The 27,569-nt window shown below is 43.4% G+C and overlaps 1 protein-coding gene across 1 annotated transcript in view; it reads right to left on the bottom strand.

The window, feature by feature from the left end:
• Window positions 1-27,569, bottom strand: part of LOC112430940 (butyrophilin-like protein 10) — a 47,551-nt gene that overhangs the window by 1,247 nt on the left and 18,735 nt on the right. The window contains exons 6-7 of the mRNA XM_076884346.1: window positions 447-554; window positions 188-258 (exon numbers count right to left, since the gene is read on the bottom strand). Of these exons, the coding sequence (XP_076740461.1) occupies window positions 197-258; window positions 447-554 (170 nt within the window). The 3' untranslated portion in view covers window positions 188-196. The remainder of the gene's footprint in view (window positions 1-187; window positions 259-446; window positions 555-27,569) is intronic.

The following is a 27,569-nucleotide window of genomic DNA, read 5'->3' as shown; positions in this document are numbered from 1 at the left end:
TTACAGTGTTTTCATCACTACACTGGGATTTTAAATTTGTAATTTATCCCAAAATGTTTTTTCATTAGAAACCAGAGAACAGTCACACAACAAAAAAGAGCCAACATGTCCTTTTGTGATTAAACTCTCAGCTGAATCAAAGACAAAAAAACAAACAAAAAAGGTTTCAAATATGATCACTTCTCACTTTTTAAGATCATTCGGAGTTGAGATTTAACTGCAGCGATGTGGAGCAGCCATTTTCTTTTCTTCGTGAACCTGCAGAAAAAAAAAAAATTCTGAAACACACAACTACACTGGTCACAAACTGAGTGTAAACCAACAAAGTCTTTATCTTCTTTGACATAAATCAAAGGTTAAGATCTAACATGAGGGAGTTATAAAGAATGTTTGATGTTCCTGCCAACAAATGATGAATGTTGACATAGTACATCAGTAAAACTCACCTTTCTTCAAACAGTATCCTTTAACCTTAAGCACAACAGCAACACCAACCGCAACACCAACAATAAAACCAAGAACACCGATGAGTATGGCAGCCCATACAGGAAGCCCTGAAACAGAAGAGAAAACATTGGTGTAACTCAGACTGTGACTGCATGTCAGGAACAAACAGCAGGTTTGAACAGCGAGGTCAGTGATGTCAGCATAGATCTAACTTCCTGTTTCCTCCTGCTCGTCTCCACAGCTAACAGGCTGCTGCTCAGAGACTCCTGCTTTCCTCCTGCTGAGCCTCCTTCCTTAACATTACTTCTAAAAACACATTTTTATAGACCAACTTTAATATGATCTCTTTTTATCATCCTGTAGAAAAATCCAGAATAAATAAAGGCTGAAAACACGCTGTGTGTAAAATGAAGCACTGAATTAAAGATTTAATTTAAGCTGTTAGGAGGAATCCTGTTTTTAGACACTAACACTTCACTGTTCCTGTGCGTCATTTACCCTTTTCACTGCTGTTACACCAGTTTCTACCTCCAGGAAAACAAATCTTCTTTTGCGATCAGCTTTATTTTGAAAAACTGTTGGCTCTCCTGATGAACACACTGGCACTGAGCACTAACTCTCAAACTAAACTATATGAGAGTGCAGTGAAGCGACCCTTCCTGAATACATGTTTGACATATTTACCAAAAGCTGAGAGTTATTCTTCAACAAAGACACAGCTGTGATCATCTTCATCAGCAGGATAACAAAACTAAAGGACAATTTAAGGAGTTTGTTTTCTGTGTTCTGGTTTCCGATGAAGATGATGATGAAGATTTGATTTCCAGAATTAGAAATCAGAACCTGGACAGTTTTCTGTGGCTTTCATTTCCATTTTCTCTTTAAAACCTTAAATCTCTGGCAAACATATACTGTATGTAATCGCACTAAAACCCACAGAAGGAATAATTAAAGGTTTGTATTATCTTGCAATCAAAAATCTTCAGATTGTGTTCAGGATAACAAATTCTGTAGGACACACCTGTTAAATAACAAGACATCATGAAATAACAGGTTAAGAAGTAAAAATTGTAAAATTACATAATTTCCTTTGGGATTATTAAAGTAATCGCAGTTGTATCTCCCTCATCTTAGAGTTTGTAACTTTACCACTGCTCTTATCCACTGAGATTGCAAAAACATTTTTCTTTTTTCTGATCAGCTGTTTTACAGCTAAAACCTTCAGTGAGATTTTGGTCCGATATTTGGCTCAATAGTTATTTTTTCCTTTAGGGTTTAATGTCCCTTCACACTGCCTCCACGCTCTTCCTCTAACTGCATCAGTAACACTGAGTAACACACTATGCCATCACAGTGTTTGACCTCGTGAAGTCTTTGAAGTTAGTTTTGTCCTTCTGTCCTGGATCGGCTGGTTATCCCAGCTTTGCCAAAAGTCCAGCTGGGATAACCACATTTACTCAGGGCCATCTCCATGTGCTGTCAGTGGGGATGGTGTCAGATTATCCCTTCTTTACTGTCATTCTTTGGCACAACAACACAGTACTGCAACCACAGGCTTACTGGTGGTGTACAAGAACTGGTAGGTATGGGTACAAATAAAAAATGCTGAATATAATAAACATTGAAGTCATGAATTACAATTCATTAACTCTCTTCCAATCTAACCAGAAATTCCTATATGAATATCTTTGTGCACAAGTTTTGCACACTACTCACCAAACCTTACAGTACATGACATTAATTGTCGGTACACCCAATCATGCTATACTTTTGCAAATAAAAACATGTGCAACTGCAAACGCTGTTGGTGTTGGGTCCCTCATTTCCACAATAAAGTTCCAAGAGCAAAGACACTTGGTCCTAGTCATCCTGTACTCTCTTAGTCAGTGGTGCTAGTTTCAGTCATTATGCAAATATACTGGTGATAAGGTTGGGAAAACCTGCAATCAGCTGAGACTAGGGATGGGTATTGATAAGATTTTCACGATTCCGATTCCATTTTCGATTCTGTTTAACGATTCGATTCTTTATCGATTCTCTTATCGATTCTTTTTTAAAAAGGAGAACACTAAGGTCGATTAGCTTAGAACTTTGTTTTATATCTTCTCTTTGAACAAGATAGAAATTTAGGAGTAACATGGCCTTACAAACCCAACAGTGAGATCTTAAGAGATCCAGCCTACGGCTCTTCAATGGGGTGTCACAGGGTCCCCAGGAAAAAAATTGTAAATGTAAAATAATAAAATAAATATTCTCCTGTAGCAATAACAAAGTATAACATAAATTATTCAGTAGCAATTACACAAGAATATCCAGTAATGTCCCTGCCTACAATTAAACACATTCACTTACCAAAAATCATCTGCTGTGGCAAATGGGTTCAAGCCTTTTACCACAAACTTAGTCACTGCTCGGTGACATTCATCTATCCTGGCCTGAAAGGAGACGCTACCGGCAGACTGCAGCGAGAACTGCCAGCATCTGAGCCAGACTCTGTCTGTCTCATCATGGTCACCTAAATGCACAGTGATGGCAGGTTTGTAATAAGGCAGATCGCGCTAACATAATATGCACTGTTAGTTGATTATTTACCTGCCGCATTAACGGGAGAGGACGTGCAAACGTTACCGCTGCTGCTGGGTTGAGATTCACGAGTCCGGAGCGGAATTAAAAACATGACATTCATTTAAGGTCATCGCGTGTTTTGTGAGCAAATGCTTTTGCATATTCGTAGTGTTTCCTCCCTTAAATGAAATATCTACTTTGCAAGTATTGCAAGTTGCCCTGTTGTCATCCGTTCTCGTGAAGTATAACCAAACTATGAAGCGTTTGAGCTGCTTAGGCGCCGTGTTTCCTGCCAGGTAAATGACGCTCCGCAACGTGGTGACGTAATTCGGGGAGACTGAAATCGATAAGGGAATCGTTTGCAAAAATGGCAAACAATTCCAAGGAATTGAAACAGTGGGAACCGGTTCTCAACAAGAACCGGTTTTTGATAACCATCCCTAGCGGAAACTGAAGAAGTCACTTGGATGAATGAAGAAACTTTTTTCCCCAATGATAATGCTACGTCCAGATGAACGGAATCAAATTCCTGGGATTTCCTTATCTAGATGATTAAGCATGCTTCAAAAAATGTCCTCTTTTACTTTGTGATTTCTGCTCACTTTACACTCCTGTCAACATCACTTTCTGTTTTTATTTTTATTAAGGGCAGCACAGTGGCATGGTTGTTAGCACTGTTGCCTCACAGCAAGAAGGTCCTCATCATCAGCTTCGCCTGGTCCAGCCTATGAGTCACCTGGTCCAGCCTCTGCCGCCTTTACACCACTGTCCAAACCAGTTCGGCCTGAACCTCCTCGCCTTTGCCGGCCACTTTCCAGGCCTTTAGCTGGCCGTCATCGCTGTCGAGGGCGGCCCCCTGAACAAGGTCGCCACTGCCTTCTGCGGGCCGGCCTCCGAACCAGCTCTTTCGCCGCCGCTGCCTTCCGCGCCGCCACTTCTGCTGCTCTGCTCTCCACAGTAAACAGAGAAGGGAGATTCTCTCTTCAAACGCTAGCTCGACAGCTGCGATCTTGCAAACATACCTTCTGGCACAACTTCCTCCCACATTCCTCCCACATTTCCGGTTCACACGCGATTAATTCGTGTTGGACACTCGTCGAGGTGTGAATTTGCACGCGTCAAGTTAGGGGCATCTGGCACGATTTTGGTCGCGTCTATCCCGTTCGGTGTGAACACACGGTAAGAGTATTGAGACGATTACACACTCATTCTAATAAAATCTCCCTCTCTCCTTCAAAATAAACACTCCCAGAATAAACTGTGATGATCTTAAAAGTTCCATTTTACTCCTGAGATCTGAAACTATAAGGTTAATTTAGGTTTCATGGATGACATGACCATCATTAAAACAACAAAACCATGTACAAGGCAATTACTACAGAAGCTCCAGGAAAACATCGAATGGGCAAGAATGGAGTTTAAGACAAGTAAATCTCGCAGCATCTCCATCATAAAAGGAAAACTGACAGCCGAGCAATTCTATATCAGTGGAGAACATATTTCAACAGCCTTAGACAGGGGTGTCCAAACTTTTTTCACTGAGGGCCACATACATAAAAATATAGGAGGGGCTGGGCCACTTACTAGAAATTAGGTATATAACCTTAACTTTAGTGTATTAAAGTTAGAAAAATCACTTAAAAGTGGTCAAATATGTTACATTGTTGAATATAATTAAAGACAAAACTGCCTTTATCACAGCTTTCCATAAATGGATCTTTATTGATTTATTCAGAAAAATCTTTGGTAGCTCATTCTCAGAACAGCAGTAGATTTCTTCTTAGATAGAAGATTTACAGTACAGAGAAAAAAAACATCCATCCATTCACTTCCGCTTATCCTTTTCAGGGTCGCGGGGGGCACTGGAGCCTATCCCAGCTGTCATGGGGCGAGAGGCGGGGTACACCCTGGACAGGTCGCCAGTCTGTCGCGGGGCTAACACACAGAGACAGACAACCATTCACACTCACATTCACTCGTACATTCACACCTAGTGGCAATTTGGATTATTCAATTAACCTATCCCCACAAGTTGCATGTCTTTGGATGGTGGGAGGAAGCCGGAGTACCCGGAGAGAACCCACGCAAACACGGGGAGAACATGCAAACTCTACACAGAAAGACCCCGGCCTGATGGTGGAATTGAACTCAGGACCTTCTTGCTGTGCGGCAACAGTGCTAACCACCTTGCCACCGTGCTGCCCGAGAAAAAAACAATAAAGGGGAAAATAGGATGGGTAAATTTCAAGTTTGGTATTTGGCTATTAAGTTATTAGGCTTAGCAACACACCTATTAACGTTCGTTTGAAACCGTTATCAACATTAACAGACTGAACTGGACTTAATAACAGGAGTGCATATAATTTTAGTAAATTATTCTGGTGAGTATCAGCTGTGCTGGCTATGTAAATCGGGCCATCCAGCCAACTGTATTTCTGGACATGCTGACGTTGTTGAAGTCCTGCACTTTTTCCGGGCATATTATTTCAGTGATTTTGACGAAGTAGTGTTTCCACTGGTCTCCATCTGAAAAAGGCTTGCCATGTTTTGCGATGAGTTGGGCGACCTAATAGCTGGCTATTGGAGCCTTTTCCTGGACCTTTTGAGCACAAAAAAATACTGTTGCTGACCCTGCAGCAGAGCAACCCGTTGCTTTAATTTCTGCTCTCGCTCAGCACCAGTGTAGGATGCCTGATGTTTGGTTTCATAATGACGTCGTACATTATACTCTTTTATAACTGCCACAGTTTCAGTGCAGATCAAACAGACACACTTCCCCTTGAATTCTTTGAAGAAATATTCACTCTCCCACCGTGTCTGAAATTTTCTGCACTCACTTTCTACTTTTCGCTTCTTTGGTTCTGCCATGTTTAGTAACTTGGGGTAAATTTCTTCTGTGATTGTCCTTTTTGTTGGAGCAACTACCTTGATCAACAGTAGCTTCCCCTGGTGTTAAAACTAAGAAGTGCAATACACTCAGGCAAAAGTTGAAGTGCGACCATATTTTATTCTATTTATAAAATTACTTGCGGGCCAATTAAAAATGGACCGGAGTTTGGACACCCCTGGTCTTAGAGAAGCCCATAAAGGGCCTGGGACGGTGGTATAATGCAGACCTCAATGATACTTGGCAACTAGAACAACTAAGGCAGAACTTGGCTAATGACCTCAGGCGTATTAACAACACTGCACTCCCAGGGAAACGGAAGCTCTGGCGCTTCCAGTTTGGGTTATTACCCAGACTACTGTGGCCGCTGACAATGTACGGGGTCTCACTCAATCATGCTAATTGACTAGAGAGGCTAGTGAGCTCCTACGTTAAGAAGTGGCTCGGACTTCCGAAATGCCTCAGCAACATTGGACTCTATAGCGATGGGATACTGTCATTGCCTATCCCTAGCATGGTAGAGGAGTTTAAATGTGCAAAAGTGAGGCTTGAGATGTTACTCCCGGACTCCCGGAACCTCATAGTGAGAGGCACTGCTCCCACCCCAAATGGACCCCAGCCACTTCTGTGCCACAGGCCAAATTAGCTCCTCACCATAGTGACGTGGTGGGTCACGTCCAACAAGGCAGAGGAGAATTTGGTCTTGGAGCAGTAACACCTCAGTCGCACAGACATCTGTAACCAAACACCGAAAAACGGTGGCAGAGGAGGTGCGTCGACAGGAGGAAACCGTAAGAGATGCCAGAGCCCTAGCGCTGGCCAAGCAGGGTTGCTAGATTAATTGGGAGAGTGTTGAAAAGAGGAAACTCTCTTGGAGTGAAATCTGGGTAATGGAGTCTAATAGACTAAGTTTCATCATCCGAGTGACATACGATACGCTACCTTCCCCAATAAATCTGCAGCTGTGGTTTGGAAAGGACCCATCCTGCCCCCTGTGTACTGTCCCATCCACACTCAAGAACATCTTGGTTGGTTGTAAGACTAGCCTTATTCAAGGCAGATACACATGGAGACACAATGAGGTCCTCGGGTGTCTAGCCGAGAAAGTTGAGTGCAAACACCAAACCTTTCACAAACCAAGAGGAGTGTCAGTTTTCATTAGAGATGGCACAATACCACTTTTTTATGTCCGATACCGATATTATGAATTTGGATATCTGCAGATAACGATATTAATCCGATATAGTGTATTTATTAATCAATATAACTGTTTTTTAATAGCTTGCTGCATTTTTTATAAGTTCATACTCAAGTTTTAAAAAACAAAACACTAAAGCTATTCTGTGATACCTGTATGCAAAACATACAATGCACCCAAAATATTTCATAGTTCAGCAATACTGATCAATCTAATAAACAAACTTACACCATCCTCCCTATTCTGGTATTTTAAAGAGTACTTAGTAGAAATGTTAAACAACCTAACTAATAGGGTTGTCCACCCCCAGCAAAAAAACATATGGAACCAACCCCACCTTCCGCCTCGTGATGCTTAATTGACGTAATCAATTAAAAAAAAAATGCACAGAAATCAATTATTTTTCTACAATAAATAAATAGATTCAACATCTCTCTTCAACAGAATTGCAGACTGCACAGATCGTACCTTCCCAAAGGAAATAGTACTATAGCTGACCAGGGTATATTAGGCTTAATGGTAAATGGTCTGTATTTGTATAGCGCTTTACTAGTCCCTAAGGACCCCAAAGTGCTTTACACATTCAGTCATCCACACATTCACACACTGGTGATGGCAGCTACATTGTAGCCACAGCCACCCTGGGGCGCACTGACAGAGGCGAGGCTGCCGGACACTGGCGCCACCGGGCCCTCTGACCACCACCAGTAGGCAACGGGTGAAGTGTCTTGCCCAAGGACACAACGACCGAGACTGTCGGAGCCGGGGCTCGAACCTGCAAACTTCCGATTACAAGACGAACTGCCAACTCTTGAGCCACGATCGCCCTTAATAGTTACTATATGCAGTAATGGACTTCCATACATTTCATATCAGATTAAAACTTTGGGTGTAAGATTCAGATAGTTATTTATTAAAAGCTAGACATTTTAAATGAGAATAAGAAAAGTATGTCTCTGTGGCCCCCTTTCCCTGTTAATGCCCTACCTGGCCCCCTGGCAAAACTTTGCTAGACTTTGCTAACCCCTGCACAGTTACCAGCCGTCAGCTACGTAGAAAAGGATCCTGGTGTAGAAAGTAATATTAAATACATTCTAACAACATCTTATCACGCTTAAACCTGCTGCTGTTATTCAGCCACTGGTTTCCTCTTTCTGGTGCAAAGTGGGTCAAAAACAAACAAGAGAGACGGACTCGCGACAGAAAAGTTGATCAGCCGATCATTGATCAGTTTCATGATTTACGTAGCAACAGGAGAGGGAGGGAGAGAGAATGAGAGGCAGTTGTTCCATATATCGCTTGTTAAGCTTAAGTGGGAATGCTTTACAAACATTCAGAAATGAACTTCTCTTGGATAACTTTCTCGGAGATGAAATTCCAGTTTGGTAGCGAGGCTCCAAATGCTCAACCAGACTGCCGACAGGTCTTGCACACCACAGTCGCTCTATCACGTGACACATACTGCTCCGACGTGCTAAGGTTATGAGGTGAGTTACGCCACATCGCAACTTTTGTGAGGTGCTTTTGTGATATTTAATGGATCGGATTACATTTTTTAATTTCTCTCCAACATCCGATCCAGTGATTTAGGTCAGTATTGGACCGATACCGATATGTAATATTGGATCGGTCCATCCCTAGTTTTCATCAGCATTTGTCCGGGAGGGAGACAAGCTGAAGACTAGCCCTTCAACCCCGGACCCACTGAAGGTCGCCAGGGGAAAAGAGATATGTGTAGCCTATTTTAGAATTTAGAAATGTGTTAGATAGGATATAGAATTATTGTAGAGACACTGACACTGCCCTGGAGTGTGTCCTAAACTCAGGAGTAGATTTGTATGAGACCCTCCCCCACTTAGAGCTGTGAAGGTAAAACAGAGAGAAGCCCCAGCTCAGTGGAAATTCTCAAGGGGATACCATAGGTAAACTAGCTAAAAAACTTGGACTTGATGCCACTGAGCTAATGAACCAAATTGAATTTTGTGTTCCTAAGCCAGCCATGTTCAAACACACTCATCATGTTTTAGAGTCAGACCAAGTTAACAAAGTTCAAGCTGCACCTCAAGTGACTGTTTTGGGTTTGGCTTCACCCCTGGACTTTGCTGCTCATCAGTCAGCTTATTCTGAAACTGCCTTTGCAAATCTCCCTGCTCCTGTGGCCACTCCTGAGCTCCACTCTCCACCTCCTGTTCCTGCTCCCAGGGCAGCTCGGGCCCAGCTTTCCCCTGCACCCATTCCAGTTCCTCGGGTGAGAGTGGCTGAGGTCCAGCTGGTCCCTGCTGTGGTTTCCAGGCCGGCTGAGGCTCTGCCAGTCCCTGCACCCGTACCAGTTCCTCGGGTGGGGACAGCAGCTACCCAGCTGTCGCCGGTACCTGTCCCAGCTCCCAGGGTGAGGCCAGCCAGGACACAGCCTACCTCCGCACCCGTACCTACTCCTCGGGTGGGAGCGGCTCATGTCCGGTGGGTGCCTGCACCCATTCCTGTGTCCGCTGGAGGCTCAGGCGAGCCTATCCAGCCCCTGTCCTTGTGTTCTGGAGGCTCAGAGTTAGCCCAATCATCTGCACAGCCACCTGCTCAACAATCTGCTGCCTGTTACAGCTGAAGGGCTCCTCGGGCCTGCCCAGCCTCATGCCACGGCCCAAGGAGCCCGTCCAGCCTCATGCCACATCAGCTGGGGGTTCTGGAGCACCCATCCAGCATCTCTCCATGCCTGTTGATGGCTCTGGTGAGTCCGTTCAGCCACCACCTGCTCCACCACCTGTGGCTTCCATGCTGCCGACTGCAGCACCACCACCTGCGGCTTCAGCACCATCGCCTGCAGCGCCATCTCCTGCTTCACCACCTGCGGCTTCCACGCCGTCGCCGGCAGCGCCATGGCCTGCGGCTTCCATGCCGTCGCCTGCAGCGCCACCGCCTGCGGCTTCCGCGCCGTTGCCTGCAGCGCCACCGCCTGCGGCTTCCGCGCCGTTGCCTGCAGCGCCACCGCCTGCAGCGCCACCGCCTGGTCCTGCTTCGCCTGGTCCTGCCTCGCCTGGTCCTGCGGTTTCCAAGCCACCACCTCGTCCATGTCCGGCTCAGCCTGCTAAACGCCGTCCACGCCTGGTTTGGCGTCAGAGGCCACCTTCCAGGCCACTGACTGGACTTCTTTACCGGCGCAGCCGGCCTCCTGACCTGTTTCGTCGGTTTTTGTTTTTTGGTTTTGGACTTTTGTTCTGGCTTTGGTCAGTATCAGTTTCACTTTTGTCTTGGTGAGTTTTGTGTAACCCATATCAACTACGCACTGTCACATGACCCACGTCAGCTGATTTGAGATCCCTGCTGTGGCTGTAAGCTTATGGCGTTAGAACGGCATTAGAAAACAAAGCGTTTTCTCCCCTCAATTAGTCTATAAAATCGTATCACCTCAGCAGTAAGTGTCTTTATCATCTACCAAAAACAATCTTTTAGTTGTCAGTAATGAGTCGATCGTTTCTGCGATTAAAAATAACTGTTCGGCGCCGTTCCCACCGCGAGCAGAACTCCGGTTCAAAAACTGCTGTTTTTGAACACTTTTATTTATTTAAGCACTTAAATGGGCTTCCTTTGAAACAAAGTGCAATTGAAAGATTATTGTTATGTGTTGCCTTGAATTCGGCTATGCTGTCTGTTAGACAGTTGTTTTTCTTTATCGTCGTTTTGTATTTGTTTGTAGTGTATGCTACTGGAATGTATGGATTAAGTAGCCAAGATGATTAATAATTTAACTGTTGTACATTTGTGACTGATGATGGTGATGATGATGATTCATGATTCACATTGTTCATTGTTGCTTAGAATTGCAGAGAAATGTATTTGTTTACCGGTAAACTGAATTGAACTTGATGTGCTAATCGACATTTTTCTGGCCTACATGAACTTGATGTGCTAATCGACATTTTTCTGGCCTACAAGTATGGTTTTGTTTTTCACCTTGAATTGATCTTCCTCATATTGAAGTGGCGAGCCAGTAGGACGATTCTTTCCCCCCACTTTGCAGTCCTTATCACACTTATTGGAAGGGCCCATGTGACCATTGGTCTACTATAGTGGAGTATTCTGGAACGTGGCGCCCCTACAAGGACACCACGTGGCAGAAGCTTGGGTTTCAGCTGGACTTCTCAACTGGGCAGAACTTGTTGACCCTGTCACTGAACCGCTGGTATGGCCCGCCCGATCTGTGGTGTACTTATTTATAGGGGCAGACGTCGAGTCACGTGGTACGCCCGCCCAAGATGGCAGCATAAGTTGGAGGTGCGCACTCCACCCACCCTAAACCTCGTTAAAAATAAGTTAGAGCCGGTCATTTGTCTTACTTTGGGTCTGCCCTGGCAAATTCTGTGGAAGGAGTCAGAAGAGTCATTACTTTACACGCAACGATCCGACTATGCCGCGAGGGAAAACACACAACACTCAGGCTACTTCGCTAACTACTATGGCGGAGACACCTGATGGTGTGGATGCCAGGTGTCCTTTCCCAAGATGGTGTGGCGGCCGAGCTGACTTCTATAAGATCTCTGCTTGAGCAGGTAGCACAAGACATGACGGCGGTGAAAGGTGGAATTGAGTCTCTCAAGGAAGCTGTGAATAGCCTAGTCACGAGGGTGGACGAAGCAGAGACAAGAATTTCTCATTTGGAGGACGAAGAGGCTAAAGCTAGCTCAATAAGTAAGAACTTGAAGATACAGAACCAGCGGCTGCAGGAAAAAGTAACGGCGCTCGAGGGTTTCTCACGGCGCCAGAATATTAGAATATCGGGTATTAGAGAAGGAACCGAAGGCCGTAATCTTGAGGATTGCGTGAAGAATCTGTTGTCTGAGGCTCTGGACATTGAGATGGGAGATTACTACGAAATAGACAGAATCCATCGGGTGGGGCCAGCACCTCCGAAGCCAGCTGCGGACTCTAGACCGAGACACATCATCGTTCGCTTCCTACGGGATAAAGCCAAGATGTCCGTACTGGCGGCTGCCAGAAAAAAGAAGCAGATCATTTGGAAAGGCATGAGAGTTTGTTTTTTCTAGGATTATGCACAGGAGGTACAAGAAAAACGCCGGAAGTTTGACAAGGTGCGTCGCTTGCTGCAACAGTGCAATATTGGCTATTCCCTTCGCTTTCCGGCTGTTATGACTTTTTCAGTGTATAACCAGTATCATCAGTTTTCCAACCCAGCAGAGGCTAAGCAATTTCTGAGCGGCCTGGATTCGGCTAACATTCCGGGTGATGTAGATTAAGAGGATTTTATAAGCTAAGGGTTAGTTTACTTATGTGGTTTTTTTTTTTTTTGTTTGGGGGGGGGGGGGGGGGGACGTGAGGAGGGACGCCATTATGAGATCTTTGAGTGCCACGGACCAACGATTTCATGGTGTTTTTTTTTTTTTCTCTTTTTCTTTTTTTTCCCCAACTGTGTTTTGTTTTGTTGTTCGTTTTGATGGTATGGTGCCAACTGTCCTGTATAGACCTATTTTTTGGACCACTGGGTTGTCTCATGTAACTGGCTTTAAGATTTGTCATATGGGTAAATGGGATTTTCTTCTGGATAAATCTGTACAATAACTTGGCTCGCGTGGTGTTATGGAGTTATGTAAAATAGTGTCGTGGAATATAGCGGGTTGTCATAATGTTATTAAAAGGAAGAAAATCCTCACATACTTGAAGCAGAAAAAGACAGACATAGCCCTGATTCAGAAGACCCATCTCGATGAGGCGGAATCATTAAAGCTTAAAAGAGATTGAGTGGCGCAAGTTTATTTTAGTGCATTTTCGGCTAGAAAAAGAGGGGTGGTCATATTGATCAGAAGAAACTTGGATTTTCAGGTTTTTAAGCATTATACAGATCAGGAGGGTAGATGGTTGGTTTTGGATGCATGTTTACAGGGGCGGAAAATGACATTGGTCAACATATATGCTCCCAATTCTCCTCAGCCACAATTTTTTCATGAAGTCTGTAACATTGTGCGGACTATAGGTAATACAAATATTGTAATTGGGGAAGATTTTAACCGGGTCAGGGATGTATTGTTGGATAAATCCTCCCGTACTGGACTAAGTAAGGACCCAGGAAATGTTGCGGTGGACGTGATGTCAGAGGAATTGAGCCTGGTAGATATATGGAGACTTCTTCATCCTCAAGAAAGAGATTATACTTTTTTTTTTTCGCATCCTCACTCAACCTACTCCAGGATAGACTATTTCTTGGTGTCCCGTTCTCTGGTAAGTCAAACTATTGGGTCCTCTATTGGTAATATTGCTGTTTCGGATCATGCTCCCATTGACCTTGTTCTTTCTGATAGTGATAATATTAAACCGTCACCTAGGTGGCGTTTGAATAACTCATTATTGAAGAATAAGGGTCATTGTGAATGTATAAGGGAAATGATAAAGGAGTTTTGGTTGCACAATGAGGGCTCTATTGACGACGTTGGAATGACCTGGGACGCTTTTAAGGCCTATTTGAGGGGGCGCCTTATCCAGTATTGCTCCTTGATTAAAAAAGCTGAGAGGGACAAGCTGATGAAGCTGGAACAGGATATCAAGGAGCTTGAAAAACAACACATGCTGCACCCAGAGAGGGATTTATGGAACAAATTAATTAAATTTAAATTTGAGATGAATAGTATACTGGAGAAAAAAGAAGAATATGCAATGTTTTGTCTAAATCAGAAGTATTTTGAACAAGGGGAGAGAACAGGTAAAATGTTGGCACACAGGGTTAAGCAGATAAAATCTAGCAACCTTATACCATCTATTTTTGTTCCTAGTAATAATAATAAGTTGACCACCAGTAAAAAAAGAAATTAATGATACTTTTACTAAATTTTATCAGGAGCTTTACACCTCTAATGGATTGGTGGAGGAACAGAGGCAGATTTCTTCTCTTCTATTAAAATTCCCAGCCTGTCTGAAGATCAAAGAACTGTATTAGAAGGTAAGATTACACTAATTGAAGTTAAGCAGGCAATTGGCAGTCTTAGATTGGGCAAATCTCCAGGCAACGATGGATTTCCATCAGATTTTTATAAGGTGTTCGTGGGCGAATTAGCTCCAAGACTACTGTCGGTATATCAAAATGCGTTTCAAAGAGGGAGACTACCATTTAGTATGCGATCGGCAGTGATCACGTTATTACATAAAAAAGGGAAAGACCCACAGTATTGTGGGAAGTATTGCCCAATTTCATTAATTAATGTGGACGAAAAAATTATTTCTAAGATACTAGCTTTTAGGCTTGAGAAAGTTCTTCCATATTTGGTGCATAGGGATCAGGTCGGTTTTGTGAAAAACAGAAGTTCTGCAGATAATCTACGTAGGTTATTGCACATATTCTGGAAGAGCAGGACTAATTTAGACCCTGTCGTCGCGTTCTCCTTAGATGCAGAGAAGGCCTTCGATAAAGTTGAGTATTCCTTTCTGTTTTATACGTTGAAGAGATTCGGTTTTGGTCCCTTTTTTAGGCAGTGGATTCAGGTGGTATACACAGATCCAATGGCTACAGTTACTACCAATGGGATAATGTCACCCTCCTTTTCGTTAAGTTGGGGTACTAGACAAGGTTCACCCTTATCACCTCTCATTTTCGCCCTGTTTTTGGAGCCTTTGGCTATTGCATTACGTGAATGTAAGAAAATCAGAGGGGTGGATATGGCAAGGCAAGGCAAGGCAAATTTATTTGTATAGCACAATTCAACAACAAGGTGATTCAAGGTGATATGGGTCAAGAAGAACATAAAACTTTTTTGTATGCAGATGACATTTTACTGATCTCAAGTAACCCAGAACAGGCCGTTCCTGCAATTTCCTCAATTATTGATTCCTTTTCTGTAATCTCTGGCTACACCATAAATTGGTCTAAGTCGGAAGTTATGCCCATTTCTAAACTGTGTCCGCCAGTTATGAGGAGCTCATGGCATTTCAAGTGGATGCCCGAGGGTTTGACTTACTTAGGGATTAAACTGACCCCTGGTTTAGACAACATAATGCAAGTAAACATCTCCCCAGTGATTCAAAACATTCGTCCGCTGTTGCAGAATTGGGTTAAAATAAATCTGTCCCTTTTGGGCAGAATTAATTTGGTGGCACCGCATGGGCAGGGGCGGAATGCAGCCTCTTTGGTCTTCGGTTCCGACCCTTTGACGGGGGTAGGAGCTATAGACATGGTTCGGGGAAAGGGGTGAGACTAGGCTACACCAGGCTTGTCACAATACGTTAGACCGTACGTAACTAGAACTAGCAGCAGGGGTTAAATCAGAGCTAGTCGCCACGTGAGTCAGCTCGTCGTGACACGTTAGCTGCACTCCGTTAGCCAATGTCGTTAGCAACTTAATGTTAACCGAACAGGTCGACTAACAAGCTAATGCTAGTGAGACACTAATAAGTTAATGCTAGCCGGACACTGAAAGAACAGCTCGCTGGAACGCGTTAGCCCGAGTTACACAATGTTGGCTACTTCTCTAACTAAAACCAGGAACCACTGGAACAGCTCGCATGACGTGATTGCTGCTCCACAGTGTAACTGTAAGTACACTTCTTCTGAAGGACCTACTCAGCACAATCCAAACTGGAACCGGAAAAACTGCGTTCGGCGACGTACTCCTACACGGGATGCCTGAGAACTGTTAAGCAGCTAATCAAGTTATCCTGGACGTGCTGAGGGAGTTCAAAGTAGTTGCTCACGGGAAGAAAGCGAGAAGGAGTTAGGAGGGGCTGGTCGTCCGTGTTAGAATGAGGGAGTGGAGCCCTGAGCACGGCTTGACTGGTCTGTCGTAGACAGACATGTTGTCATCCGGTTGTTCAGTCTGACGTCACTAGCCATGTCTGGACCTAAACTCCGCTGCAGGTCCATATATCAAACGATCACTGTGGCATTACTGAGAGTTGAAAAACTGCCTAAAGTCTTTCATCTTTAATAAAATGATCAGCGTTCTGCTCTACCAGGTGTAACAACTGAGTTTAACATCCAGGCATCCATGAAAACGGAATTTATGACATTTAACGGAGTTAGAAGTTAGCAGGGAGTTAGCTCGCTAGCTTCTATCTAAATACAATATAGCATGTCCTGACTGCGGGGTTTTGGAAACAAATTAAAACGTACAGCTCTGTTATCACTTCCAGCATAAATGAAGACAGAAAACTAAACAGCAGTGACGTTTGTAGGGTTACTGAAGTTGGGCTAGCTGGTATATAATGATGTGCTACGTGACCGCTAGCGACACAGCTATGTTAGCATAATATAAACAAGCTAACTTTTTTTCCACTCGATAAAAGTTAACGTGAGTGTTCTCGGTGGTCAGAAACAAATGCAATCGCATGGCAGGATGCTGTAAAAGGACCAAACTTCAGCCAGGAGAACAACTGAGATAATCCATCCATAATACGAGGTTAGTCATTCATATACTGCTGCATGGGCTGGGCTGTAGTTACATCCTAAGGTTTTAAAAACTGAGCTTAAATAAATGATTAGCGGTAATAAAAGCCGAGGGAGGTCAACAGGGATCACTGACTGTTTTAGGAGCTTTTTGAGATCAAATAGAAGAAAATACATAACATTAAACATGTTAACAACACAAAAGCCATATTAAACGCAGACTACTTCAGGCCCGGAAGTAGGATTCGTCGTGTCATCACTGAACAACCGGATTGGAGCTTCCATAGACGGTCACGCCGAGGCGATTCCCATAGTGAAACACAGAGCGAAGTTAGAAAAAGAACTTGCGCACGTCATTGAGCTGACGGTACTGTGGGAGGAAGCAATTGAGGAAGCATTTGAGCGTAAGAAGCTGCGGTATGCCAACTTGGCAGCTGAGGCAGAGGACAGAGGCTGGAAGATCAAGGTGCACCCGGTGGAAGTGGGGTGCAGGGGCTTTGTTGCCAATACAACAGCAAAACTGCTAAGAGAGGGTTGAGGGGGCCTTCTTGGATGAGGGTGTCTAGTGATAATGGGCGAAACACCTGATGAATTCAAGGTCCACTACTGACAATGTGTCAAATTTTAATATGATAAGCTAGATCAGATCTCTAATCCCTAAACCTAACCAAGGAAAAAATGGCAGATTAGCCTGGGTAAAAGACTGAAAGTTGAGGCACACAACGATGTGTGCCGCTGGTAAAGTTTCTGGGCTGCCTTTCCTCACAATAGCCATCCCTCAAGATTATCTCCATTTAAAGTAATGCATTATCAGGGATTGCAACATCTAGTCCTTTTACTGAATGAATTATTTTGGGGTTTTTTTTTCAGAAGTTGAACATGATAAATCCTCTGCAACACTGTACACGATTATTTTAAATAAATAACAGATACATATAATAAACTAAAATCTTAATTCTGACTTAGCAGCTTCAAGTATCACAGAACAACATAAAAAACTGGAAAACTAAATTATGTCAGTACAGTACAAGATAATCAGTACAAGAAAAGTTCAATGTAAATAAGGAAGAACATTATAAAAACTGAGTTGTGGTCCATTTTTTCCCCAAGGTGAACAAAGGGCACATGAAGTCCTGACTGTCTCAATGAAACAGACAGTGAGATTCATTTATGATCAAATGTGCGACTCATTTGACCACCAGTCTGATGTGGTAGTAAACACAGCCGTTCAGCCTTCTCTCCACACTCAGCATGCAGCTGGGATAAGCCATAAGAGAAATATTTATGGCCATGGAGTTGGTCATGTCTTGGCATCACATCTTGTTCTGGTGTTACCTTTCTTTGTGGGAAGATGTTTTTGACAATTTACAGCACATGCTGCTCTGCTTTGTTATCAGACTTTGTACAGCCATGTTCATTATCACGCAAACATCAGGATCGGAAAATAAACATATTTAAGGAAACTTACTTTCAGTCATGAACTTAACACTCGTAGCATCACCGTGAAGGATGGCAACCAGGAACACAGCTTACGTGATGAGGTAAAATCGAACTAACATGGAAAAACAATCTCCCCTAACAGCGCGGTACCCCAAACTTCTGCATAAGTCTTTTCCTACAACTCCACCCCACACAAGGGCCCTTTCTCAATTCTAAGTACGCGACTCCGTACTCGCGTTCTCGGCGAGACCGGACTTGCCAAGAACGCACGGGAGTACGGACTTGGCGAGAACGCGAGTACAGACTCGCAATTTGTTGGAACAATTGGAACACCAGCGTACTTGATGTCAAAGGTCCGGAGTTTTTACTGCCGTCCCGTCTTAATTTAACTGTCATTAATATGTTATGAAGCTTAACTTTAATCTCAGCCAAACTGACTTACTCAGGAACAAATAAAACACTGAAATAAACCAAACATTAACATTTAGATGTTATCTAAGTGACTTATATATCATGTTTAACCTCAGTAACAAAATGTCTCTATAAATTAAAATAGTGTACACCCATATGGAAAAGATATATAAAAATCTTATAAAGTTTGTACAGTGGGGCAAAAAAGTATTTAGTCAGCCACCGATTGTGCAAGTTCCCCCACCTAAAATGATGACAGAGGTCAGTAATTTGCACCAGAGGTACACTTCAACTGTGAGAGACAGAATGTGAAAAAAAAATCCATGAATCCACATGGTAGGATTTGTAAAGAATTTATTGGTAAATCAGGGTGGAAAATAAGTATTTGGTCAATAACAAAAATACAACTCAATACTTTGTAACATAACCTTTGTTGGCAATAACAGAGGTCAAACGTTTACTATAGGTCTTTACCAGGTTTGCACACACAGTAGCTGGTATTTTGGCCCATTCCTCCATGCAGATCTTCTCGAGAGCAGTGATGTTTTGGGGCTGTCGCCGAGCAACACGGACTTTCAACTCCCGCCACAGATTTTCTATGGGGTTGAGGTCTGGAGACTGGCTAGGCCACTCCAGGACTTTCAAATGCTTCTTACGGAGCCACTCCTTTGTTGCCCGGGCGGTGTGTTTTGGATCATTGTCTCGTTACTATTACGTTACTTTTCCTGGTGTCCTTCGAAAGCTCTTTGGTCTTGGCCATGGCGGAGTTTGGAGTCTGACTGTTTGAGGCTGTGGACAGGTGTCTTTTATACAGATGATGAGTTCAAACAGGTGCCATTCATACAGGTAACGAGTGGGGGACAGAAAAGCTACAGAAGACGTTACAGGTCTGTGAGAGCCAGAGATTTTCCTTGTTTGAGGTGACCAAATACTTATTTTCCACCCTGATTTATGAATAAATTCTTTACAAATCCTACCATGTGAATTCATGGATTTTTTTTTCACATTCTGTCTCTCACAGTTGAAGTGTACCTCTGGTGCAAATTACTGACCTCTGTCATCATTTTAAGTGGGGGAACTTGCACAATCGGTGGCTGACTAAATACTTTTTTGCCCCACTGTATCTGTCTTGTGTGAAACTTGTATGAAAAGCATATAAGAGTGAAAACAGATATAAGATCCCTTGAAAAATTATATAAATGAACCTTGTATGTTTTGGATACTTACTAAAACAATATATGAAAGTAATGAGAAAGTGGCCACTTTCACGAGTAAATCATATAAGTTTTTACTATTTCTTTTCCATATGGGCATGTATGCCTTAATAAAAAACGACTGCATGCTGTGATCATGGGAATACTGCTGATGCAGAAAGGCACTGGCCCAACTGAAGAAAGAGTGAGAGCTGTGGTGGAAGCCCGAGAACTGAAAAATGCTACTGAGGTGAGAAGCTTTCTTGGATTGGTAGGCTTCAGCAGCAGGTTCATACCACAGTTTGCTACACTCTCTGAACCGCTTAGACGTTTAACTCAAAAAGAGAACAAAAGCAAGCATTTGAAAGACTAAAGACTGAGTTAGCCAGAGCAGGTACCCTAGCCTATTTTGACAAAGAAGCCCCAACCAGAGTCATAGCAGATGCAAGCCCTGTAGGCTTGGGCGCAGTGCTAATGCAAATACAGAACGAAGAAGAGGTACCAGTGTGCTACGTAAGCCGGAGTTTAACAGACTGTGAGCGAAGATATTCTCAAACAAAAAGAGAAGCACTGGTATGGGCATGTGAGAGACTACATCCATATGTGTATGGCAGGAAGTTTGACCTCATCACAGACCACAAGCCATTAGAGGTCATATACAGCCAAAGATCTAAACCTTGTGCACGCATGGGTTCTCAGACTGCAACCATATGACTTTAAAGTAGTGCACATTGCAGGAAAACAAAACATTGCAGATTCACTGTCAAGACTGCTGTCTGACACCACGTCAAAAGAGACACACAAGCTTGAATCTGAAGAATATGTGAGATTTGTTGCAGTTAATGCTACTCCAAAAGCACTCACAACATGAGAGGTTGAAGAAGCCTCTGCTACAGAATCAGAATTAACAGAAGTGCAAAGAGCTATTGAAAATGGACACTTTGAAAAATGGAAAACATGTGCACCCATTGCAAATGAACTGTGCGTCATCGGCTACATAGTTTTGCGGGGGAACTCGCATTGTATTGCCAGAAAACCTCAGAGCTCAAGCACTTTCACTAGATCATGAAAGACATTTAGGAATTGTTGGAACCAAACAGCATCTCAGAACAAAAGTTTGGTGGCCAGGGATGGACAAAGCTGCAGAAAGATTTTGTAAATCTTGTCACGGATGTCAAGTAGTAGCCAGACCAGATGCTCCTGAACCACTGAGAAACACACTTTTACCGGATGCACCTTGGCAGGATGTGGCGGTAGATTTACTGGGACCGCTATCTTCGAGCCACTCAATACTTGTACTGATAGATTACTACAGTCGGTACTATGAGTATGATGTAATGACGTCTACGACTGCTGAAAAAGTCATTGACTCTATTGACTGTATATTTAGCAGACATGGGCTACCAGTTACCATCAAATCTGATAACGGCTCACAGTTCAAATCTGAGTTATTCAGAGAATACTGTGAAACTAATGGAATCAAACATATAAGAACTACACCAAAATGGGCTCAAGCAAATGGAGAAGTGAAACATCAAAATGCATCATTGATGAAAAGAATCAGGATCGCACAAGCCGAAGGACTTGACTGGAAGCGAGAGCTAAGAAAATATGTGACAGTGTATTGCAACATTGAACATCCAACCACAGGGAAAAGTCCCGCAGAACTCCTGTTTAACCACAAAATGAGAGGAAAGTTACCGAACACCAGTGAGTCAAAAACAGTGGAGTTGGACGTGTGTGACAGAGACGCTGAACAGAAAGGAAAATCAAAGATTTCTGCTGATGAATGAAGGGGAGCTGAGTATTCAAAAGTTGACATGGGAGACACAGTGCTGGTTCAACAAGACAAAGTGGACAAGTTTACAACACCATTCAATGCAACGCCACACAAAGTTGTAAGCAGAACTGGAAACCAAGTCATTATTGAATCACCAACAGGAGCTCATTATCGCCGTAATACGACACATGTGAAGAAATATGAGACACATGAGACCAGAGAAGGACATTACGAACAGTGTTGGGAAGGTTACTTTTAAAATGTATTCCACTACAGATTACAGAATACATGCCCCAAAATGTATTTTGTAACATATTCCGTTACGTTACTCAATGACAGTAACGTAACGGAATACTTTGGATTACCTAATATATTATCGTGCTTTTTACAACTACATGAATGTAGTATTGCTGTGTGAATTATGACTTTTACTGAAGGTTACTCGCCATACCAATACCGACTAGATGTTTAAATCTTAATATAAATGAGTAACAGTAGGTGGACATTAGGTAAGGCTGCACTTTTTGCAGCGATCTCGTATAGAAAACTATCCCACGCGTATATAAAACAGGTCCGCGGCTCAAAACCGTAGGAAAGGGACCTCTGGCTAAGACGTCGGGTTCGTGTCAGGCTCGTAGCCGAAAACTAGCTTTACTTTGTTGTCTGGGTCAACTTTGCTAGCGAGAGACAGAGAGAGGCGTTGAAAGGCTGCTCCAACGGAACTTATTGTTTCGGAGAAAAACACGAAAACAGTGTACAGTCGTGTTAATAGGAAAATTGTACTTAGTAGTCAGTATAATCTTTTAATGATATAAGTTTGCATATGGTAGAATGCTGCATGTAATCATTTGTGTGTAGAAGTATATAGTTGGTGGCATATTGAAAGAATGTCTCTTCCTAGGAGGTCTGTAACATTCTAGGGTGTTCACCCCCACATCCTAGGAGCATGAGAGAGGTCGTACCTTGTCTTATTGTTTTACGGTAGGATTAACGTAGCTATGTCAGTTTTAGTTTAAGTGCTTTTTTACATATAGATGAACTGTTGGATTTTCCAGACCAGCAGGTTAAGGGAAGTCGTTTATGGGGCCACACTCTGACCCCACACACGCACACACACACACCTCCACATTCCAATGTAAGGAGCAAACGCTCACTGAAGTATAAATAAAGATCGGGGCAGTTTCTCAGTGCGAGCCTCAGTGCTGGAGGCTGCCCTTGCTAGCAAGAAGTTCGGTGTGTTTCTCTTCTCTGACTCTTTACTGAAGAAGTGTTTTAGAGTATATTTCTTAACAAGTCGAGTCTTAATAGCTTACTTACAACTGGGCTTGTCAGGCACTGTTTTTGGCTGCACTGGTTATTTTTATATTTGCATGCTTCCAGCTCCCGTTTCTGCTCGGTGACAGCTCTTTCCTTTCCTTTTTCTCCCTCCCTCGCTCACATAATGGCAGTCCATTCTCCCTGCAGCACGGACTACACTGTCCATGAAGCTACATTCTTTAGGGCTATGCCTGTAACACTCTGCCTATTGCCTTCATATTAAATCATTTTCGTGAATATTTAAAAAAAAAAAAAGATTTCTTCACATCATTATGCGGGCCGCAAGTAGAGGTGACATGGGCTGCGAGATTGAGACACAGGTATTAGAGCCTCTTAATGCGTGTTTTGTTTGGGGTGTGGAAACCAAAAATAGAGAGGGCATAGCCGAACATACAAAACAGGAAAATACTGCCGTGCAATCCCTTTAAGCAAGAGAAAGACCATGCTTTATGTCCTGATTTAATTCAGAGTGTTCTGCCTAATTCAGTAATAAAGTGGGCACACAACAGGTGAGATGTTAGAATGCTGTTAGAACTCAGTGATGCTGCTCGGTTTGCAGTCCTGAATATCACAGCACAAGCAGGATCCACTCCACTGTTAATGTGAGCTGTGTTATATTGCTGCCTCTGTTCGGTGGTGTCGAGCCAAACGGACTTTAACGTGTGTTTGAACGAGCTGACGGTTCACTCGTTAAGCTGAAAGAAAGATGCTTTAATCACAGCAGTCACACATGTGTCCACTGTACCATCTGGAACTCTTCTTGTTTAGCACTCGTAACAACACAAACACTAAATCCTGCTTCTCTGGTGCTGTTGTGTAGCAGTGTGTACACCTGAGACTGTCACCTGTCTGTCTGTCCTGCAATCTCTCTCTGTTTCTTTCTCTCTGATTGTGGAATAAAAGTATGAACATGTATTTATAAGTTACACTTGTGTTTGAATCCTGCAGCTTATCACACATTTGATTTCCATGTGTGACAACTGCAAGTGTCCAGAGTGAGGACAGACTGAGGGACCCACTGCTGCACATCATCTGTGAGGCTTTGCACCCCTGATGATCCACCAGGACAAACTCAGCAGTGTGTGAGGAAGAGGAGGAGGAAGAGCCAGCAGCAGCTGACAGATGGAGAGAATAGACAGACTGTTCCCTGTTTGTGAAGGACTGCTAGGAAAGTTTAACATAACTGTCTGTCCTGAATCAGTCTTATTAGGTAATGTTCAAATAATGTGATCATCCCAGTGTTTTCAGTGTGGGAGAAAGTACTCAGGGCCTTCAAGTTACACACTATGAAAGGCAGCAACAAGTTTAATGTTCAGAAACCTAAAGTCTGTATCAGCAGCAGAATGGAGCTAAAAATAAATGTTTGTTCCAGTTCTATGAAGCTTTGAGGATTTTGGATCAGTAGCTGCTGTGTTTGTTGCATCATATTGCTGTAATTGTTTATATGCTTTATATATTCTGAGGTAAGTTGATCTATAGTGTTACATCATATTCTATAAGGATGTTATGTGTTTGTATACTTTCTGCCCAGTTTGACCCATTTAGCAGAAGTCAGCCTGTTTAAGGCTCTGATATCTATTCTGTATGACTGAAAGCAGTTATGACATGGTCTGATTTTCTCACCCGATATGACAATTTAATATATCAGTCTACTCTTCATTCTATCAGAAACAGTTATCACAGCTTGTACATTTTCTTTTTACACATATATGTAAGGATTGAGCCAAATGTAATAATGCCAACGTATTAAACGAACAATATTTGTCTCTTATATTTAATACATTTATATATACACTGTCACAGATACTTGTCTTTGAGTGAAGATTTAAGTTGATAGGAAATATAAATGACTGCAACTTGAATCTTTGACACAGAGTTCAAGCTCACTGCTGTAATATATCATAATAATCTGACAATAAATATAATATTGGCCATATTATATTTACATTACCAAAGTGAGATGACTTTAGTCTCATGAACAACATTAGTTAATTGCTAGTTATATTGCTATATAACTAATCTTGAAATGTCTGTTCAGTACAGAAATGAAACCCAAGAATAATGTTTTACAGTCCCGTGGTCTCAGCCTCAGATACTCAACTAATCAAAGTGATGTCATAAAAAAAAATGAATGAACAAAAAAAGTCTAAGGAGCTTGGAAAGAAAAGCGTCTGGACTTCTTTGAGTTGCTTGAAGACGTTTCACCTCTCATCCGAGAAGCTTCTTCAGTTCTAAGGGTCAAATGGCGGAGAGTCCCAGATATAAACCCAGTGGGAGCTTCCCCCCAAAGAGGGACAAAGGACCCCCTGATGATCCTCTACCTAATCACATGAGCCAAAATGAGAAAACGGGTGTGGGTCCCAATCAGCCAGGGTTTCGGGTGAGCTCATTGTGAAACCTGGCCCCACCCTATCATGTGATGTCCCGAGGTCAGATGACCCAAGATGTGAGTGGGCGTTAAGGCCACTCCGGTCTTTTCAGACCGGAATCTCACTGAACCCGAAAAGAAAGTGTTAGCCAAAGGACTCAAATTTGCCATTTCTCCGCAACAGTTGCCCATAGTGGACCTCATCACAGCCACAGAAACCGCCATACTGATTAATAAATTATCACAGACAGAAGCAGAGCAAATCAGGATGAAAGTCTCAGCCACCCTCTCCAGTGCCAAAGTCCCTCCGTCTAACCTCACATTACAAGAAAAGAACCCTGGTCCTAAACACAACAGATTACCACACAAAGATCACTACTCTCCTCAGTGACAACAATACCTACGAAGCCTTAAAGCGAGACCCCACAAGCAGCTACAAAAAGAAAGTTATAGCTTGCCTTCAAGACCTTGAAAGGGACAAAATCATTGACCGCCTTACATATCACCGCCTTTACCCAGGGGATGCCATACCCTGCATTTACGGACTTCCTAAAATCCACAAGGAAGCTGTCCCACTCAGACCCATTGTCAGTAGCATAAACTCAGCCACTTACAACATCTCGAAACACCTTGCTACTGTCCTAGCACCTCTTGTGGGGAACACCCCACATCACATCAAGAACTCCACCGACTTCACCGACAAGGTCCAGAAACTTACCCTGGACCCAGATGAAACCATGGTGTCCTTTGATGTAGTCTCACTCTTCACTTGCATACCCACCACGGAGGCAGTGGAGACTGTCAGAAAACGACTACAAGAAGACAGCTCCTTGGAGGACAGGACCAACTTCACACCCGATCAGACCTGCACACTGTTAGACCTCTGCCTCACCACTACATACTTCAAATACAACGAAGGCTTTTACAGACAAAAACATGGCTGTGCCATGGGCTCCCCCGTGTCACCTATTGTAGCCAACCTTTACATGGAAGAAGTGGAAAGAAAGGCTCTTGGCTCTTTCAAAGGAAGAGTACCCAGCCACTGGTACAGATATGTGGACGACACCTGGGTCAAAATCAAGACACAAGAAGTGGAATCCTTCACTGCGCACATTAACGCTGTGGATAAAAACATCAAGTTCACCAGGGAAGACACAAAGGACAACTGTTTGCCTTTCCTGGACTGCGCTGTGCTCATTGAAGAGAACGGCAACCTCAACATCGAAGTTTACCAGAAGCCCACACACACGGACCAGTACCTCCTGTTTGACTCCCATCACCCTCTGGAACACAAACCTGGGGTAATCAGGACCCTACACCACCGGGCAGAACATGTTCCCTCTAAGCCTGAAGGAAAAAAGAAGGAACACACACATGTAAAGGAAGCACTTAAAACATGTGGTTATCCTAATTGGGCGTTCTTAAAGTCAGCAAAGATGCACAGAAAAGAAGCTCAGACACCAGCGAGGGAGGATAAGAAGGACAGACGCAACAACATTGTCCTCCCCTATGTAGCCGGTGTATCGAAACTCAGGAGGGTTTTCTCCAAGCACAACATCCCGGTGTACTTCAGACCCAGCAACACGCTCAGACAGAAACTGGTTCATCCGAAAGACAAAACTCCAAAACATAAACTTAACAATGTGGTGTATGCGGTACAGTGCAGCGAGGAATGCTCAGACCTCTACATCGGAGAGACTAAACGGCAACTTCACAAGTGCATGGCACAACACAGAAGAGCCACCTCCACAGGAAAAGACTCAGCAGTTCATCTGCAACTAAAGGTCAAAGGTCACTCTTTCGAGGATGCCAATGTTCACATTTTGGACAGAGAGGACAGATGGTTTGAAAGAGGAATGAAAGAAGCCATCTATGTCCACTGTGAGCGACCATCTTTGAACAGAGGCGGGGCTTACGACACCAACTGTCTGCCATCTATAATCCAGTTTTGAGATCCCTTCCCAGACGCCTTAACGCCCACTCACATCCTGGGACATCTGACCTCAGGAAATCACATGATAGGGTGGGGCCAGGTTTCACAATGAGCTCACCCGAAACCCTGGCTGATTGGGACCCACACCCGTTTTCTCATTTTGGCTCATGTGATTAGGTAGAGGATCATCAGGGGGTCCTTTGTCCCTCTTTGGGGGGAAGCTCCCACTGGGTTTAAATCTGGGACTCTCCGCCATTTGACCTTAGAACTGAAGAAGCTTCTCGGATGAGAGGTGAAACGTCTTCAAGCAACTCAAAGAAGTCCAGGCGCTTTTCTTTCCAAGCTCCTTAGACTACGATGACCTGGATGACTGAGAACCTTCACAGACATAATGAACAAAAAAACCTTTTTTCTTTCAAACAATGCTGTATGGAACGTTTCTGAGATGACAAAGTTGACTTTGACTTTTCTCGCGGTTAGTATCATGGTTGCTAAGCAACCTGAGCAGCAGGTGGGGGAGCAGATTGAAGGTTGCTGATGCTAACAGACTCAATAAACTGATCTGCAAGGCCAACACTGTTGTGGGGATGGAGCTGGACTCTCTTAGGGTAGTGATGGAGAGGCGAATGTTGTCCAAGACAAGGACAATCA

This window comes from Maylandia zebra, linkage group LG5 (genome assembly GCF_041146795.1).
Source record: "Maylandia zebra isolate NMK-2024a linkage group LG5, Mzebra_GT3a, whole genome shotgun sequence".
NCBI classification, from domain to species: Eukaryota; Metazoa; Chordata; class Actinopteri; order Cichliformes; family Cichlidae; genus Maylandia; species Maylandia zebra.
The sequence above is the reverse complement of the archived record's forward strand: the minus strand, read 5'-3'. Positions and strand labels throughout refer to the sequence as shown.